The sequence below is a fragment of the Mus caroli genome, chromosome 18, assembly GCF_900094665.2.
Source record: "Mus caroli chromosome 18, CAROLI_EIJ_v1.1, whole genome shotgun sequence".
NCBI lineage: Eukaryota > Metazoa > Chordata > Mammalia > Rodentia > Muridae > Mus > Mus caroli.
In genome coordinates this window covers 49,785,059-49,804,504 of record NC_034587.1, presented here as the reverse complement: position 1 = coordinate 49,804,504, position 19,446 = coordinate 49,785,059, and the positions used below count along the sequence as shown (strand labels likewise).

Here is a 19,446-nt window from a genome sequence, read left to right as displayed (position 1 = left end):
AAGTGATAAAATGTTACTATAGAAGTCAGAAACAGCTACAATGGGAAGTTATCCCTAGTTAGGATGAAGAAGGGCAGTGCAGGAAGGAGACAGGAAAAACCAGCTGCAGGTTTATGAGGCCTTTTGTTTTATGAAGTCACATGACTCTCATGCTTTTGGATTTTAGATTCTTTCTCATCTATAGTCCTCACTGGGATCTTATTCTCAGCATTGTGAGCCTTACAAGACACCAACGAGGCATGGGAATAGTTAAACTGCAGTCCAAACATGCTAGGACAGTCTGTACCCATCAACAAATACTGAGTTTCATAATCTGTGATCAACATCCATATAGACTAGATGGATGGGAGTCCTTGGTCCACCACTTAGCCACAGTTACCTTAGCTTCAAGGTTTGCAGCTGTCTCTCATGTGAACAGCAGCAACGGGACCTTCCTAGCATCACAGCAAAGGTGAAATGAGACACAGCACAGGCTTGGTGAACACAACATTCACTACATTCTACCCTCTCTCGGATTTACTTAGAGATTCCGTGAGACAAGTGAGGCCCCTAGTTGCCTGTCTAGCTTGCATACTGTGGGGTGGTAGCATAGAAAGGGTCTGTTTATGGAGTCAGGGAGGGATTACAAGTGAGCAGGAATGTTTTTTCTTTCGTTTAGAATCTTTATCTGTCAAGATGAAAAAGTAAGAGAAAGACAGGAGAGGCAATTCCTTCCGTCATCATCTATTTGAATAACAGGACTCCAAGTCAAGAATTCCCAACCACACACACGCGCGCTTACACACACACACACACACACACACACACACACACACTCACACATACTCTCATATATACTGACTTTCACACACATACACACACACACAGACTCACACACTTACATACATATGCACACACACACACTCACTCACACATTCACACACACATGCACACACTCTCACATACACTGACTCCCATACACACTCACACTCACCTAACATGCACTCACACTGATTCTCTCACACATTTACACACACAGTGGCTCTCTCCTTACATGCATATACACTCTCACATGCACTGACTCTCTCACACACACTCACATATACAATGACTATCTCACACACATACATGGACTCTCTCACACATTTATACATACACTGACTCTCTCACACATACTCAGACACACACTGACTCTCACACATGCACACACACACACACACACACACACACACACACTTTCACACACTCACAAACATGTTACTCTGTCCTTGGAGCTACAGAGATATGATACATGACTGCCTAGTATGAAGGTCTCATAAAAATCATAATTACACTCGACAGCAAACATCTGTGCTACTGGTTTATGTATTTACTGTACGAGGCTGCTCTTCATTGTTTTAGCCCGCAATTCTGCTTATGACAAAGAGTTTACTGTAAAACAGGATGCTGTGCTATGCCAGCCGTACCCACACGCCTTTCATGTTTACCATCTCCTAACTGCATTAGCACCACACTGCAGACCTATATCATGTTTATATAAACATTCTTTGTGGTGTTTGTACAAGGACAAAATTGTGGAAAAACACATCTCAGCATGTGTCATCATCACTACATGACACGTGCCTTTATTGGTAATGACCAGGTAATGTGCTTCTTACTGCCCCGGGGCTGGTCTGTCTGGGGTGTCTATCTGACATCCTGGCTTCTGTCTGGATTTGGGTATAATGCACATTAGCAGTCAGAGACCAGAAACACGGAGGTAGATTGAGGTCTTTTCTGTTCTTGGCTCTTGAGCTGTGGCTAGCCCACTCTAGTCATGGGTCAAGTTCAGCTTTGCCTTTCAGCTCAGCACCTTGTGTGAGGTTCTTGTGACTACTCTTTCTCCAGGCTGTCGTCCCATTACACCATTCACTTTACTCTTTCTGAATGAAGAAAGAAACAGGAGCTATCTTGATCATACAAGAAGCAAGACGGTTTGCACAGATTACTATATACAGGGAACATAGAAACGTGAGGCTATGCTTCTAGTTCTAGTAAACCGAGATGCATCCCCTCTGCTTTCTCTCTTTTTGGTCAGCCTAACTAGATCAAAAGTTTTGTTTTTTTTTCCCCTACCTTTTCATAAAACCACATTCAGCTTTGTTGGTTTTCTCTACTGTCGTTTTAGTCTCCACTTCCCTTCTTCATGTCCTGTTATTTACTTTCTTTTGCTTGCTCTGGACTAAGTTTGTCTTACTTCTTTCTAGTTTCTAAAGTGTCTGACTAAAACTTGCCTCCTTGCCACGCCCACTTGCCACGCCTCGGCCCGCCCTGCCTACTTGCCCCGCCTTCTTCCTTGCCTCCCTGTAAGCAGAGCTATAGATGTTTCTTGCAACGCAGCAGAATGCTGTATTGTCATTCCCATTCAGCCCAATCGTTCTCAATTTCCTTTGACGGTTGTTTTGTTTGTTTGTTCGTTTGTTTGGTCTGCTGACTGGTTTAGGGTGGATTAATTTCATGAACTTGTGAATATTCTACTTTTTCCTTCTGTTGTTAGTTTCTAATTGTGTTTCATTATGGGTAAAGTGTGTAAGCTTGTATTTTAATCCTCTACAATTTATTGAGTTTATTACATAATCCTATATATACTGAATCTTAGACAAGGTTTTCAGTGCATTTAACAAGTGGGTATATTCAAGTGTCGTGAGACACAGTTCTGTTTTTTTAATTTTTAAGAGTATTTATTTATTTATTTATTTATTTATTTATTTATTTAATGTATGTGAATACACTGTCACTCTCTTCAGATACACCAGTATCAGGCAGTAAATCCCATTTCAGATGGTTGTGAGCCATGGCGTGGCTGCTGGGAATTCAACTCAGGACCTCTGGAAGAGCAGGCAGTGCTCTTAACTGCTGAGCCATCTCTCTCGCCTGAGAGAAAGTTCTTGTTGATGAGTTTTAGGTCTGGTAAATTAATTTGGTAGCATTTAAACAAAATACTGTCCAAAGAATAGAAAGAAATATTATTTCTTATTTCTGTGTTTGAAACCAAAATGACTTGCCTTAAATGCAAGTAACAAGAATACAAAACAACAAAAGACATTATTAAATTCCAACAGAATTCTTTTGCCTGCCCAAATCTGGACTTGGAGTTATTTGAATGTTTTAAAAAATATTTGTAAGGATATGTGTGACATCACATTATTACCAGACCGACCAACACTTTGCCTTTAGGCTTAATCAGAATGACCAAAGGAGAAGCTAAAACAAACAAGCACAAACAAACAAACAAACAAACAAACAATTTGATTCCATGTCTTAAAAGAATTCCTTCTGCCAATTCTATTTTAGAAAACATTGTGCTAGAAACCAGACCCTTTAGAACTCATTTTTCCTAAAGACTTTGTTTAGCTATTACCAAAGGGCACAAACTCCCAAAGCAAGACACTCCTGAGTCCTCTGGAAAACACTCAGTAGAGCCTGTAACTTAACATAATGGACGTCACTGTGTTCTGTTTAAGGAGTCCTAGCATGAGAACGTGGTGTTTGTAAGCACTGTTATGACTTTAAAGCCCCCTTTTAAAAATGACCTTTAGATTCCATCTTGTTTCTGCATGACTTCTGTCAGCTGAGGTATACTAGGCAAGACAATTGGACAATTTGTACCAAGTATGTTTGTCATTAATAACAGGCAGCTGGCTCAGCGCTGCTTTATTTTAAAGATTTACTTATTGGTGTGTGTGTGTGTGTGTGTGTGTGCACATGCATCCTGAAACCTGAGATACATCTCCTGAAGCTCAAGTTACAAGTGAGTTATGAGCCACTAAGTAGGTGATAGGAACCAAACCCAGGTCCTCTGCAAGAGCAACAAGTGCCCCGATCTACTGAGTCACCTCTCCAGTCTCCTCTTAGAACTGTTTAATGGGAGTGGAATATTATCAGTCGCTACATGTGTTCAAAACAAGGCCCTAAACCAGAAGACTAGTGGCATCTTAGGACACCAAGCGTGGTAGCTGAAGTTTAAGAATAAGTCCCACCTCATGTTAGCTGCTCACAATGAGGGTTGAATTAATGGCAACTGTGTTGCTTAGGAACCTTCAGGCGCTAAAAATTTTAATCTATCAAAACAAGCAATAGGGCGTATCAATTAAGGAAAAAATATGCTGTCATCCAATTACATAATGAGGAAATGTTCTGTCATCCACCATCAGTTAGGAAAACTAATGAGAACTACATTTCATAAACACTAAGACATTTTATAAGTATGACAGGGGCCAACATTCACTGGCATTAAAAGGATATCTGTCACTATGAGGATATCTGCCATTACAAAGCTATCTGACATAGGTTCCAAGGGATAACAACATGCTACCCATATTGTTCCCTGGATTATGTCACAGGCCTAGACACTGACTTTATCATCTGACACTGTTATCCCCAGTAACCTGTCTTATTCACCGGGTGTATCATCTCCTTAGGGGCAGGTACTATGTCTTCTTCAAATTCTCACCTCTAGCACCTAATAACATAGTGCCTGTTGGCTTTTGGTACACACAGGACTCAACTCTACTGAGATGAGTTTTTTCTTCAGATTCAGTTTCTCGTTTCTCACTTTGGTTGCAGTAAACTCAGTTCTGATCTGATATGGCTTCATGCACAACCAAAGAAAAGCACATCCCCGGTCTCCTAGGGTTCTTTGGAACAAATATTTACCGTGCAAATTTGAAGTCATACTTTACCATGGAGCAAAGTTAAATAAAACATTTTTTAACATATAAAGCTTTACTAAGTAAATGGATTACAGTTAAAAAAAAGCTTTGCATATAAGATATGTTAGGGTTAGGATAGATACTTTATTTATTTATTTATTTATTTATTTTTTACTGTAATGTGTCCTTTAGTGAATTCACAAGTGGGTTTATTTAGCCAGACAGTTCCCCTACTCAATACCTATGCAACTCTATTTGTAAAAATGATGTTATTTGGCTTTTAGAAAATCTAACTACCATATAAAGCAATCCGTATGAAGAATTACAGGATGCATTAGATTTCTTTGAACTTCACGTCTGGCTTCTTAATAAGTATGACTGAATTCTACATTTACTTGCCAAAGATCCGAACAGTCATTTTAGTTTAATAGCTAACCTTTTCATGATGAGTCATATCTCAGATGCTTTTACTGCAGCAGTGTTATAAAGGTGCTTGTATGCATGTGTGCGTATGTGTAATGGTCCAGGTTTTAACTCCATCCCTGTTGGCATTAATTTGTAAATGCTTGGGTATGACAGATAGCATATTGTGCTGTCTTGGAAAGCTAAACACAAAACCCTCAGTTTTTTTGATGCTGATGATGACATTTGAACTCAGATTTGCTCCATTCAAAGCCCACCTTATTGAGAGAAGCATCCAAGTGCTAGCCTCCCTTATTAGCACACCTTGGTCTGATTCTCCATGCTCCTTATTCCCACATTAGGAAAAACTGACACAGTCTCCGAGAGAGCCAGGTGGGGTAAGAATCCAAAATGCAATCACTATGAATAATGAAAAAATTCTGTAGGCGGTCATCCTTTTCTTTCTTTTGTGGGCTGACTTGGAGATTATCCTTGTTGGATAATAAGCTGGAATGCCATCCAAATCTCAGCGTGGTAGTGACTTACATGATTAACTTTTTATATATAGCACATTCATTTGCTGTTTATTTAATACATCACTCTCTCCTCTCCCCTTTCCAATAGCTTAGCTCACAAGAAATCTTAAAATCAAAAGACACAGCCTAGGGTAGCCCAGCCCCAGAGTGGTCACCTTGATGGCCAGGCCTGCTGGAGTCAGCTGCTCTGTGTTCCGTTCATTCAGACAGTCTTCGCCCATCAGTGACGTGAGGTGCTGCAGGCATTCTGCATGGCCCTTTGATGCAGCAATGTGTAACAGATTGCTTCCGTTCTCATCGTGAATTTTGTCCAGATTGTCTGCAGCTAGGTGTGGCTGCACAGAGCAGGAGAGAAGCTTCAATCAGTAAGTCAGAACAAGACACCATGCAGGGTCTACACTGGGCACAGGGAACCAACAGTCCATGATCTAGTTAGAGTCCCTTGCTATTTTTATTTGCCCTGATTATAATATGCTTTAGAACAGTGGTTCTCAACCTGTGGTTTGCCACCCCCACTCCCCACCCCTGGCAAATCTTTATCTCTAAAAATAATTTACATTACGTTTCACAAGAATAACAAAATTCCAGTTAAGAGGTAGCTGCAAAAATAAGGAGGAACTATATTAAGGGGTCGTAGCCTTAGGAAGGTTGAGAGCCCCTGCTTTAGAACATTCATTCTCAAAGGACAGCATGAGGGAGGAGCCCAGAGCTAGGACCAATGAGCTGCGAAGGATTCCAGTTGATTTTTTAGGTACCAGAGGTGAAACTGATGATAAGCCAGAGCTTCTCTACCTCTGTCACCACCCTGCTAAGTGCCCGAGGGATGGTGCTAGGTTTTATTGACTGTTACAGGTTTGTTGAATGAATGAAGTACTTGTTTTGAGTGTTTGGCTTGCCAGGCTGGCTCCTTTTGCATGGTACCTTATGGCTGTGGTTACTAGCGCTTTCCCAGGTCCTTCTCCACACCAGCGACTCCCAGGGGCATCTGGGTTATCTGGAGGAACTTGGTTCTTTGGCTATATGTACACACACACACACACACACACACACACACACACACACACACACACACACACTGTCTCTTGTGACATTCAGTCCTCTGAGTATGAAGTGTTTGGTAGAATTTTTTGCTTGAACTCAGCTCAGCTGAGCAGTATTATTAGCATTTGGGTCTTCTGAATATATGGGACAAAGGAAAGAATTGAACCAAAGAGAATAAGAGGAAACAGTCAGGAAAAACAAAGAACACATTTTTAAGAGAAAAAGTTATGGCTTCATTTGGTAAAATTGTTCAATGATATTGTCCTGTTTGCCATAGCAGGCCATGCATAGTATAGTTTATCTGTGCACACTGAGCGTTATGGAGAATCACAATGTTGTGAAGCCGTGATTTTCCTGAATGAGACTTTATGGAGCTCAGGCTTGCTACTATTTGATCAGTGTCTGGAAGCTAGAAAGTGCAACAGACAGAATGCTACTTCAGCTGAGCTTTTCAATAGACATTTCTTATACCAACTAACTCTGTGTCTGGAGTCTTTGGAGACAATTCTTCATGTTCCCTAGACATGCAGCCCTGGGACAAAGTAAAAATTCCCCCCGTGGGTCAGAGAACAATCAACCTCTAGGGGAAGCTGTGTCTTCAAATGCTTTCCAACCCCCCCACCCCAACTCTTCTGAATAATGATCAGGGGGAAACAGAGAACTCTCTGTTCACAGATCTGGCAGGTCTGCCATCAGCTAAAAACTGACATCCTTGCAGAACGGAGGGCGAGCATGGGGAACCATTTGAAAAGCAAAGGGGAAAAAGAAGGCATTCCAATTCAACTGGCGCACACTGCTGGGCCCCATGCTTTATTTTCCTCTTAGATTAACTGTCTTTTATCCCAGCTGAGTTCAGATGATGTTAAACTGCACTAATCATCTTCTGTGGCTCTTTGTGTCTCCACCTCCCCATCCCCGACCTCCCGTTTTAACCTCAAACCTTCGAGTTTAAAACACACTACTCTCAACTAAAGCCACAGGTCAAGATTTAGCAAAACAAAGATTTTTTAACCAAACAAAGGGGGTGAATATGATCAAGACACATTGTGGGAAATTCTCAATGAACTAATAAAAAAAAAACTACAAAAAGATGTGAAAAAAAACCTCACTTCATCCTGTTATAAGATGGAGTCTATAGGTTAGACAGACAGACAGACAGACAGACAATACTTACCAAGAGCGATATCTGTCCTTCGTTGACAATGTTCAGTATGCTTCTTACTTTTTTCAGGTACTCAGTTCTTTCTTCCGTGCCTTGGGTGTTGGTCCAGTTCATGCCATTGATCGGCTCCTCTGTTTTGGCTCCTGCTGCTGAAGATTGCAGGTGGAAGGACCTGAGCTTGCAGTCTGGCCCAGACTTCTCAATTTTCCGACTATGGGGATCACTAAAAACCTTGTTTAAGAAGTCTTTACTGTGGTTTTCTGATTCATTTGCAGGGCCACATTTACCCAGAGCTGGCGAGCTCTCGCAGTCTTCTGTAGAGAGCTTGTGCTGGTCCCGGAGGGCAGTAGGTGCTTTCCGTAAGTGAGGGCTTTTCACAGGAGAAAGAACACAAAATGGAGTCATGTTGGGTGTGGAGTTCTCAGTGCTCGTGATAGGGCAGGTTTTGGCAGAGAGGCCATTGATGACTGTGCATAAACCCAGAATCCTTTTCTCTGAAGTGACCTTCGTGAGCGGGGCCAGCTGCTGACTGGATTTAATGTAAGGCACATCCAGAATTTCATCCATGTCAAGGTCATAATGCTCCAGCTCGCCCAGGGCTTGGCTGGGCTCTGAGCCCTTGCCTGGCAACCCCCCGACTCCATCTTCAGGGCTGAGCTCCTCAGGCTGGGGGCCCTGGTCAGTCTCCCCCCCTTTCTGGTATTCCACTGTATTGTTCTTTTGGTCCTCATTTTCGTTGTTCTCCAGAGTCTCTGGCTGATGCTTCAGTGGAGAAACTCGCTTCACTGGGCGGAACTTACTGTATACATCAGCGATTCCAGTGGGCTTTTGTGGGTTTGTAATGAGAGTTGAGACACCACAATTCCAGCCAGAGCTAGAAACTGTTAAAAAAAAAATAACAGAGGAGACTATTAAATTGGAATCTGAACACAGTTTGGCCATGTAGGTAAACATGCTCGCTTAGGTTATGCTCACAGTAGGTCTCCATGCAAAGGGATAATGCCAAGAGGATGAAATTATACTTACCACTGCAAGGCAGAGAATGATAAAAAAAGATATGACATACTGACTCAAATTTAATTAAAGTAGCAATAGTGATAAAGGCAGAAAGTTAAAATAAAGATACCCCAACAGATATTTTATAACTGGGTATTTCTGGTACTATTTACATGTTTGCCATTATCCTAAACAAACAAAACAAAAAACAAAGAAAAACAACAAAAACAAAGCAGGAATGGGCTTCCACACTAAGCCAGTGTACAAGTGTTATATGCGCACACATACACATGCACAAGCATGCACTTGCCTGTGCACGCATCTCTAATGTTTGAGACATCTATGTGGAGAACATAGCTTATCTTCTACAAACTCAAATTCTGCCCTACTATATGACTTTCTATTAGATGGTAAGGGTAGGAGAAGAAAAGCCTAAGGTAGTCAGGTGCTGGTCTGTCCATGGGACACCGACCATGGTTGAGTCTATGGACCCTATAATTAGTATCCCAGTCAACCATCAGGCAGGACCATCTCATGGTGCTTACCAGGTCATGGCACACCACAAATGCATTTCCATTTGGCAAAAGAACATACTCTTGAAAACAAAACTTTCTATTGATGTTTTGTGAATTTCCCATCATGTACTTCAGTCCCACTCATCTCCCCGTCCCCTCATATCTGTCCTATCCTCTTCAACAACTCCCCAAAGAAAATAAAAACACACGAACAAAAAAATTAACAAAACAAACAAACAAACAAAAAGCATGAAAACATCTCCAGTAGAAGGTGTAGTGTGTCAGAGTGTTCTACAGTATGGCCTTCTATCCACACACCTTCACTTGCAAACTTTCACTGCAATGAGTCACTGGTTTGGTTTGAGGTCTCTGGCTTCTGTGACACCGTCAGGATTGGATTCTCACCAGGACTCCTCTCAGTTATCGTGTTGTTACCCTGTGTCATGGAGATCCTGCAGCACTGAGTCAGCAGGACTGGCCCTTCCACAGGGTCCAACAGTTCACAGATGATGTAGATTTTGGCCATTAAGTCCAGCTTCCTTGTGTTGCCCTAGTGAGGTACATGGTCCACTGTACTGGGTACTGAAGCTGGACAGATGCAGGGCCTGCTGTTGATGGTGAGAAGTGGGGCCAGATTTCCAGAGCACCAAAGCTAGTGATGGATGGGTGAGGTCAGTTCTGCACAGCCCCTGGATATCCATGAGGTCCCTCGCGGCTGCCCCTACCAGGGACTTCCCCTACCAGGGACTTCCCCATGGTCTCTAGTGGTAATATGAGCCACAGAGACCAACACTGCCCTCAGCCTCTGCATGGCTACAGGACCTAGACAGGACCTTGGTGGCAGCACCATGGCCTCAGGTGGTGGGGCTGGCCACTCACAACAGATTACTCCTTTCCACCCTAGGGTCTCCAGTTCCATCTCTTGTCATAATGCTCAAACTGTTCCACTAGTCTTTCTCTTCCATCTGATCACCATAGAGTTGCATATTGTAGCAGTTCCTGCTACAGGTGGGCCACTAGGCTGGCAGGCGTACAGTCTATACTGTATAGAGGGGCAGCAAGCAGGCCTCTAAGTGTCTATATCCTGTCCATATAGCATGGTGGTGGTGGTGGTGGTGGTGGTGGTGGTGGTGGGTCTCTAGAGAACTCCTTAGAGTAACACTGCCCTCCATTTTGGGGAAGGTAGGAAAAGATGGAGCAAGGAGAAGTCATGAAGGGCACATAGGGAAACTAGACTAGTACTCAAAATAGTTTTTTTGTCATTGTTGCTGGGTTTTTTTTGGGGGGGTATGGATAAAATAAAGACAGCACATTGGCCTACATTCAACTAAGTGGTTGAGATAGACAGTGAGGCAGCCAAACACATTTGGAGATAAGGTGAAAAACCACAACCTCAATACAAGCAAGCTGTATTGGTAGCACGTGTCAGGGTGGGCTAGAGAAGCTGCAGTGTTCTTGCTTCCAGCGGGGTTGCGTCCTCTCCAAGACACTGCTCTCCTAGAAGGCAGATGACCCAACACTCCTCGAGGCTACTTTACAGGTTCCTATCCTTCCGCGTTTGGCTTATATCATGTTATGTCAGACAGGTAAGGCTTCCTTCCAGCTACTCTTTATCCCCCAAACAGCTGTAGTTGGGAAGAGTTTAATCCAAAGTAAACCTGCTTGTCTTTGCTGTTGGGCTCAGGCAAAGACTGAGAGACCCTGAGGCAGTAGGTGTGCTCAGGTCTGTAACTTTTACAATAGGCTCTGCTAATGACTAACTCTTACAGCTAAAGAGCTCCTTAATAGAGTGACCTAAATGTGGTACTACTAGTCATTGCTTATGCTGAGATGTGTCCTAAAAGCATCCAGAGAAGTTATGGAATATAGTGAAGAGATGACTGAGTGCCCTTATCATAAAATCATAAGTTCTCTTAGCCTGGGTTGAGAAGGTCTGTAGTACACAGCACACCCCCGAGGCTCTTCTAGCTCTGGAAGAGAACACTAAAAGTTATGGGAGGAGGAATGGTTTCTTCCCAGTGAGCAACATGTATAGCAAGGGCTACTGAGAAGGGAAGGGGGGCATCTAGATGTCGTCAGACTCCCCACTCCCTTACTCTCACCGTTTTGTGGCCAGAGTTCTGAGCCATGTGCAATGCTTGGCCCTGAGCACACAATTATCTGACACAAGTATGTGACCTTGAATCTCACTTTGCACAATTCATCAATCTTTTAACATGCATAAAGTGAATCCTTCTGAGGGATTTGCAGCTTAATTTCATGGGAGGGGAATAAGCTCTGCTAATAAACCCACAGGAGTTAAAACCGCCAGAGAAAGCTAGATTCTTTAAAGTCATTTATGCAATGTCAATATGTAAAGGCAATGACTAATAATTCCAATCAGTTCCCTGTAAATGAGAAAATTTTCTATCTTTAATATGTTCCTTTATGTTTTAAAATATTAAATTATGAGCAGTTATAATTTGCCAGAAATTTCTGCCAAGCCATTTTCTCTGCGTTAGGAACACAGAGTGCTTGATTCACATAAAGCAACAGGGAAAGAAAAAACATGGAGCATGTAAGGTATAAATAGGCATTTGATTTTACTCACTAACTCCACCCCCCAGTCTATAAAGATTGTGGGGAAACTTATTCATAGACATTATGAGACACATGCTTATTATTTGGCATGATATCTGATGATATTTTGTCAATAACCTTGATCCTTTGGAGCTTCTAAAAACTATGCATCTCATAATGGATTAAAAATATTTAAAGCCATATGACTTAGTGGGTCAATACACCAAGTGTGCTTTACTGATATATTTATGTATTATACAAGGTCATTGGTTCAAAGGGCCACTCTTTTATGTTGGCTTTATTTACATGTGGACTTTTTCCCAAGTGATACAGGGAAATGGGTACCATATGTTTCTCAGCTGTTCTATCCTGACAGGAGCCATTAAGGGAAAGCTCTATGTAAATGAATTCTGTCTGTGTTTTATGAAAACACTTCTTTCCCTAGAAAGATCTAGAAACTGAAGAAGGAGTGTCAACATTTGGGCATGTTGTCTTTTCCCTCACTCAAGCCTATGGCTGTTTTGCAGGGTGAAGTCTGTGCCCGCTAGGCCTGACCGCCAAGGAGGAAAGAAAAACTCCTTATGGAAACGGAACTAATGGGTTTCATGAGAACGCTCAAACTTGTTGCTGTGTCACATATTTGGATGAGCAGAAATGCAACAAACAAAAGACAAACAGCCATTTACTTCTCCTACGCTACACAGCATACGAAAACGATTACTAACGGCAGGCAAGATTTTTCCCTTTCAACTCTTTAAAGAGTACCAACAAATTCACTTTATTGTTGCTTGCTCCAGTACCGTCAGAACATTCTCGTCATCCACGGGAACAAATTTCACAGCAGCAATGGCTACTTGGAGAATGTTTGAGGCTGGATTTCTCCTCTAGAAATTATGTACAGATACTTGATGCATGAACATAATTTAAATCCCTGGAAAACTTTATCTCAGCCTTTATAAGTTCTATGAGAACAGTATCTGTGTTTAATGTATCTCTCCATCCTTCAAAACTCCCCACAAACTGCTTACCTAAGTAGGTTTTTAATGATGTTTTGCTCTTAAAGGTGCTCACTTTTAACACCTTAGGGCAATAAAGATGCCTGGCATGCCTTCAATTGGTCTATCGGATGGAATCACGAATTTTCTAAAACCATCAGCGGCGAGGTGAATGTTTATGGTGGTGATTTATAGACTGAACAGTCTTCTATAATCTAGCTGGCATTTGAGATGCTGTGAGAACCAGCAAGACAATCTCAGTTACCCCATAACCAACAAAAGCCAGACAGTTTTCCCAACAAGAATTAGCAGGGATCTAGAATATTCAAGGCTCCCTGGTTGGTGTTGTATCCTAATCCAGGGCTCTGACTTGCTACACCTCTGTCTGGTTCCCCTCCTCTCCTTCCTCAGCCCCTCCCCCATCCTCTTAATCCTGACTTAGACAATCACAGGGTCATTTATCTAGCCTCCCAAGTCATTTACCCCCAAGGATAGTGTCTATCATTTGTTCCCTTGACCTCTACCCCACATCCCTCTGATACCATCTTGTGGCTCTATTCTAAATCCCTCATAAATCTGGACCCTTCCTTTTATGTTACCCTCACTGGGTTACACTGGAATCTTTTCCACAACCACCACTAACTAATTTCTTTTCTCTCATTGGTCTCTCTTTTTTAGCCCATTTAATTCCTCCTTGGGTAAAGTCCAATTTGTCAAATTAGCTGCCAAGCCTTAAGCGTCCCATACTTTCTAAAATGATATTGCCCTGGGCATGGGATGAATACCCCACTGTGGCAGACACACCCCACAACTGATGACAAACACACCTCACTCACAGTATAAGAGAACTATTCAGTGTTCAGCCTTCTTCTTCTTCTTCTTCTTCTTCTTCTTCTTCTTCTTCTTCTTCTTCTTCTTCTTCTTCTTCTTCTTCTCCTTCCTCCTCCTCCTCCTCCTCCTCCTCCTCCTCCCCCTCTTTCTCATTTATTTCAGGATTCTTCCTTTGGTGCTTGAATTTAATTTCTTCCCAAAATATAGAATATTCCTTAATAAACTGACTGCAGGCTTCAGGGTCAGTGGCTTTTGTAAGCAATCAATTAACAGGAGGATTTTTGGATATACACATGATGTAAAATGTCACTTAAGTTACAAGGTTTGTCGACACTGGCTTCTTTGTTCATAGCAAAATCTTCAGCATGACATGCAGTAGTTTTTTTTAATTCACTTTATAATTTACCTTCTTTTCTCAGCACCCATGATTCCCACACCCCTGCCTCCCCCCTCTCTCCTCTAATGCTAAATCAACTTTCTGGATACATGGCTATCTACCATTGCTCTTGCCTTTGGGCCTATTCTGCCTTTCCCATAAAGCCTTTGCTATTGTCCCTGCCCGAGACTCATGCTCATCACACCGGAGACAGTCAGGGTTGCCCCATCAAGTCACTTCTGTTTACTCTCCCAGGGAATAGTTACTCTTGGCTTCTCAGTTCCCAGGTAATTCTTGACCATAGTTGCAGGAAGGCTGTAGTCTCACTTTGTCCTGAGGGGGCGTCAAGGACACCGATTCCCCAGAAGCTCCTTTTGCTTGTAACCAGTTCACTGTCCAGCAAACTTCCTCAAAGACAATAGGATTTGATGACTTAATCTTTCCATGAGTGAGTGAAGAGAAGGGGGAAGGAAGGAATACATGGAGCCAAAAAAAATGCAAAATACAAGAAACAAGTTTTATTATAATGAGTCCATTTTTTTTTAAAACTGAGGTGACAATATGAACGATAGTTATTGAAGTGGCTCAGACAGCTAGAAGGTATGCTGTACTTTAATGCACTCTCTTAAGAAGTTCTTGCTGGGTGGTGGTGGTGGCACCTTCAATTCCAGCACTCAGGAGGCAGAGGCTGCTGGATCTATGGGTTTAAGGCTAGTCTGGCCTATAGAGTGAGTTCCAGGACAGCCAGGGCTACACAGAAAACCCTGTCTAGAACTTCCCCCACCCACACGAAGGTTCTTTACTTGAATTTCCTCATCTGGAAAATAACAAGGTTAGACAATATCATTGCTTAGATCTGATCCACTCTAAATATCTCTGATGATGTAGAATGTGTGCAAATAACAGGGTTCTTTATTCTGACTCACAATGAAACACTATAATTCTTTTGGATTCATGCATTTTACCAGATCCTCCTAAATTTATAATTATGAGGCCGAGACGATTGCTGACACATAATTCTCTGGCTCCTGGGCTTGATAAATTGTTTTCTTTAAGAAGATAATGGGCTGTTTGCTGTTGCCATGGTAGACCCAACTTTTAAGACTAAACATCAATGTTGGCTCTTAAAATGCCCATTTATTTTACTTCTAAATATAGGAAACCTGTGCCCATATTAGAAAATAAGCATGCGACAGTGAGAAGAGAAAGAAAGGATTATGTCAAGTGAAATGGATTCTACTTTCCATGAGAAGCAATCTGGTTAAATTTATCTTAATTTCTTTAAGTATAAATAACAAACTACATATCCATAGCAGCCTTAATGTAGGCTGCTTTAGGGACATACCCTATGTATTATCCAGCATTCAATTTCCTTTATTTTAATCTTTGCTTTTTAAATATAGGGTCTCATGTAGCCCAGGATATCCTTGCAGTTTCTATGTCATCAAGGATACCCTTGTGCTTCCAATGCCCCTGCCTTTACATCTTGAATGCTTAAATGACAAGATACCAATATGTTCAGTTTATGTGGTGCTGGGGATCAAACCTGGGGCTCGGTACATCGTAGGCAAGCACGTTTCTAGTTCTGCCCATTTTCCTTTTGCCTTCACCTCAATGAGAGGGAAATTATGAACAACTGGGATTGTTAATGCTAGTCATGAGTTTCCTTACCACTGGTCAAGCGAAGTCTGTAGCAAACCCGTGCCAAACAAGCACCAAAGGATCTCTAAGAAGTGATGACAGGTGGCTCCCATTACCTCGAGACCATAGGAAGAAGGGTATGAACCTGAGTGGGAAGTACTTGCTGGGGTGATCTGTGTTGCCCTATAGATTAGTCTGAAACCTGATCCAAGGGATGGCTGAGTGAACTCTGGCCTCGGAGAATTGTGTCAGGACATATTGCTGGAAAGAGTGATGTGTGCAAAAGGAACACATGTTTCTGGAATGTTCAGTGGGGTTGCTGGCTCATCCTTTTCACTGACATCATGGACCCCTGACTGAGAGTATCCTGAGGTTGAAGGGGAAGTACATATGACCTTATCCCTATAAATATTCTACTCATGATCTATTCACGTTAGGCTGCTCACATGCTGCAAGGAAAATGTCATTGATTTAGGTTTTCAACCTTCTGTCTTTAAAAGACTCCTGATACCAAGCAGCTGTTTTTGAGTATGTCAGGGTCATGTTTTATTATGCTCAGCTCTGTCCATGGCTCTGCAGTCTTGCTCAGAAAACTCAGCAGACTATCTCTGCGTGTTTCTTTGTTCTGAGAAAACTCACTGAATCACTCAAGTCCCATAAGCCTGGATAGAAGAGATACATCTTTACCAAAGAGGCATATTCTATCATGAAGTCAGACTCAATATTTGGACAAGTTTAAATCTTTAGGCTTCAAAAGTACAGTTTCCACAGAATGGTAATTGGTAGGCCTGAAGAAAACACACACTTTTCAGAGTTATTCTGTCATGCAAAAAGTATGCTGTCCTTCATCGTGACATTAGTATAAAACCTTGCAAGTGGATTAAGTTTTGTGTTCAATCCAGGTGCATTTACTATGTCCCCCCACTTTCTCCCTTTTCTTTCACTTTGTGGAACTGTACAGAGAGACACAGTAGAAGGCCAGTGAAAAAAACTCATCAAGCTGAGACACTTAAAAAAGACAGCCTGGGAGGAAGCTGAACCTGCTTTCTACATGTGCACACACTGACCTCTTTTAACTGAAGGTGGCGATGTTTTACAGTTCTGGTCCATAGCAAGGACAAACCAGGGAGTTATGGCTACTCCTAGGTAAGAGAAGTGAGGGCAGACAGAGCAGGCAACCGGATAAGGTAGGTAGGTAGAGGAGTGTGTGTGTGTGTGTGTGTGTGTGTGTGTGTGTGTGTGTTCTCATTTAGAAACTAGCTATGTCAGTATGAACTTCGCAGATATTATCATAACAAGTGAAAGGAGACGAAAATGTGTTTTTCTGGATTCCACAAAATGGTCTCTTCATTGGGATTTTCCTCTGCCTTGAACACTTTAAAATTGCCAATACATTCGTGTCAGACTTTCTGTATTTCTGAGCACAGACAAGTGCATGATTTCATCAGAGATCTTTTCATAACAGGTCATGAAGATGGATGGGCAATTCCTATGCATTCTCACTGGAAAATTAATGGGAGCTCAGGGAATTTTAAGTATTATGTGGAAAATAATGTAGCATTCTGATTTCTCAATCAGGAAGAAAGTTGCTTTACTCTAACTTTCCATAGCACCAGAGGACCATTCCATCAAACTTAAATGACTCCCTAAACAGACAACTCACCGTCTCTCTATTTGGGTTACATGTAGGTCATAGAACCCCAGCAACCAATGGCCAAGCATTTTTAGAATCACTTCAGAGTCCCTTTAACTAAAATCCCAACACGAGCTCTTCCTACAACTGGGAAGCCCTCTAGTATCAGACTACAATTTGGGAACAGAGTTAGGGAAATGGATTCTAATAACTTTTCTAAAGAGAGATGAGCAGACTCTCTAGCCTGCTTATTATTGGGAGTGTTAAGCATAAATTTAGATTTATCTTACTACTGAGAATCTATTTATCTAGTTGCCAATTCATTCATGGCTAAAGCTGTTGAACTCTTTTGAATATGATCAAGAGATGCAAGAACATGACAAAGGGTGGTCAGGCATGTGGCAGGTAGTCAGTGACAGAGTGCTAAGGCATCCTTCTTTCTAGACCCATTAGTAAGTTAGCATTTGCTAAATGTCTTCTGTGCACAGAATTCCTTTATCCTCCCTGCAGGGAAGAATGAAATAGATGCAACCTTCTCTAGACAATAATGCCAGAGTAGAGAAGAATAAAATGTAACAAAGGCACTTGCTTCTCATGGAAATAAGCCAGGGCACCAGGGCATAGAACAGCTGAGCAAACCCATCTAGGAGGTAATATTTAAAACCAATGCAGAATAGATAAAGCCAAATATCTGAGAATGGGGAAGTCAGGAAGAACAGGCAATTCGTGACAATCTGAGTTGAGGATAGCACATTTGCAGAGACCTGAAGCAGAGGAGGATCTGGCAGATTCTGTATCTCTCATTGCTGAAGCAGAAAAAGACACAGTGAATGGCTGGAGATGAAAACAAGGAAGGCCATTTAGGGTCAATACACTGGACCCTTTCATAAGGGCACTAATCCCAATCTGGAGGTCCACATCATTATAAACTAATGACCGCCCCTGAGATTCCACTATATCTAATATGTTTTTTAAAAGTTACATACTCCCTCCCCCCATAATGCATTATGTTTATGATTTTGTATAGACCTGAATGTGGATCTCTCATCCATTGAATGTAGTCCTGTTGGACACTCCTCGAAGCACAAAGGCATTCTTCGGACATAGGGCCTAGGACTTATTGGTAGAATGAAGCGGGGAATAATCGAGAAAGAAAACTCAAACCTCAGCAACATAGTGAGTTGCTTGGTAAGCTAAGAGCTATTTAACAAGGTGCACACCTAGACGTGTGTATGTGTGTGTGTGTGTGTGTGTGTGTTCCTCTGAGAAACATGTTGTAAATCAAGAATTCCTTTTTAAATTCTATAAGACATCTAATATAGATACCAAGTGGGTTGTTAGAAAGGAAGCTGGAAATTAAAAGTAGCAGGTAGAGGGGACCTAAAAATCAAGGACAGGAGAGTCTGGAAGACAGAAAGGATAGAGGGTGGCACTAGATTTGTAAAGGAGAATAAGGGGCTGTCAACATGTTAGGAAAGAATCCAGGAGGAGATAGCAGTGGCCACTAGGTTCAAATACTTCCATGAGGCTAAGTGGTGAGATTATTAAAGTGTCCATAGACTTCATGGAAGGAAGAAATGATGTTGTCTAGTGAGGCAACTCATACTGGCAATGCTCAAGGCGAGTGGAAGTAGAGAACTAGAGGCATGGTTTTCCCATAATTCTTTAGAGCAGGTTGATTTCAAGGACTGTTGGGACTGCAGAAGGAGTTCAAGGTCAGCTTGCATAATTTAGACTTTTACTCAAAATATAAAGAAAAGGAAGGTTGGGGATAAAACCCAGTGGCAGCGAAGGAGCCTAGTATGTGGAAGGCTCTGCTTTCAGCCCTCAGCACTGCTATGTGCTGTCCCCACATTTACACACACAAAGGGAGGAGAAAGAAGGAATCCTCAAACATTCCAAGAGGAGAAAAAGTCTAGGGAGCTAGGACATAATATGGCTTAGGTGCCAGTATAATTCAGACATTCACGGTCTCATCTGGAAATCTTTGGTTATGAAGTACTTAGTAGGTAGTTGGTGGCATGTGTCTAAATGATAATAATTTTAAGATAATTGAGTTAAACAAAACATTATTACATTAACCCATCTG

At 41.9% G+C, this 19,446-nt stretch overlaps 1 protein-coding gene across 2 annotated transcripts in view; it reads right to left on the bottom strand.

Moving 5' to 3' along the window:
* Positions 1-19,446, bottom strand: part of Sncaip (synuclein alpha interacting protein) — a 144,445-nt gene that overhangs the window by 32,884 nt on the left and 92,115 nt on the right. For both annotated transcript variants that reach the window (XM_021150292.2, XM_021150294.2), the window contains exons 4-5: positions 7,824-8,692; positions 5,764-5,943 (exon numbers count right to left, since the gene is read on the bottom strand). In XM_021150292.2, the coding sequence (XP_021005951.1) occupies positions 5,764-5,943; positions 7,824-8,692 (1,049 nt within the window). The remainder of the gene's footprint in view (positions 1-5,763; positions 5,944-7,823; positions 8,693-19,446) is intronic.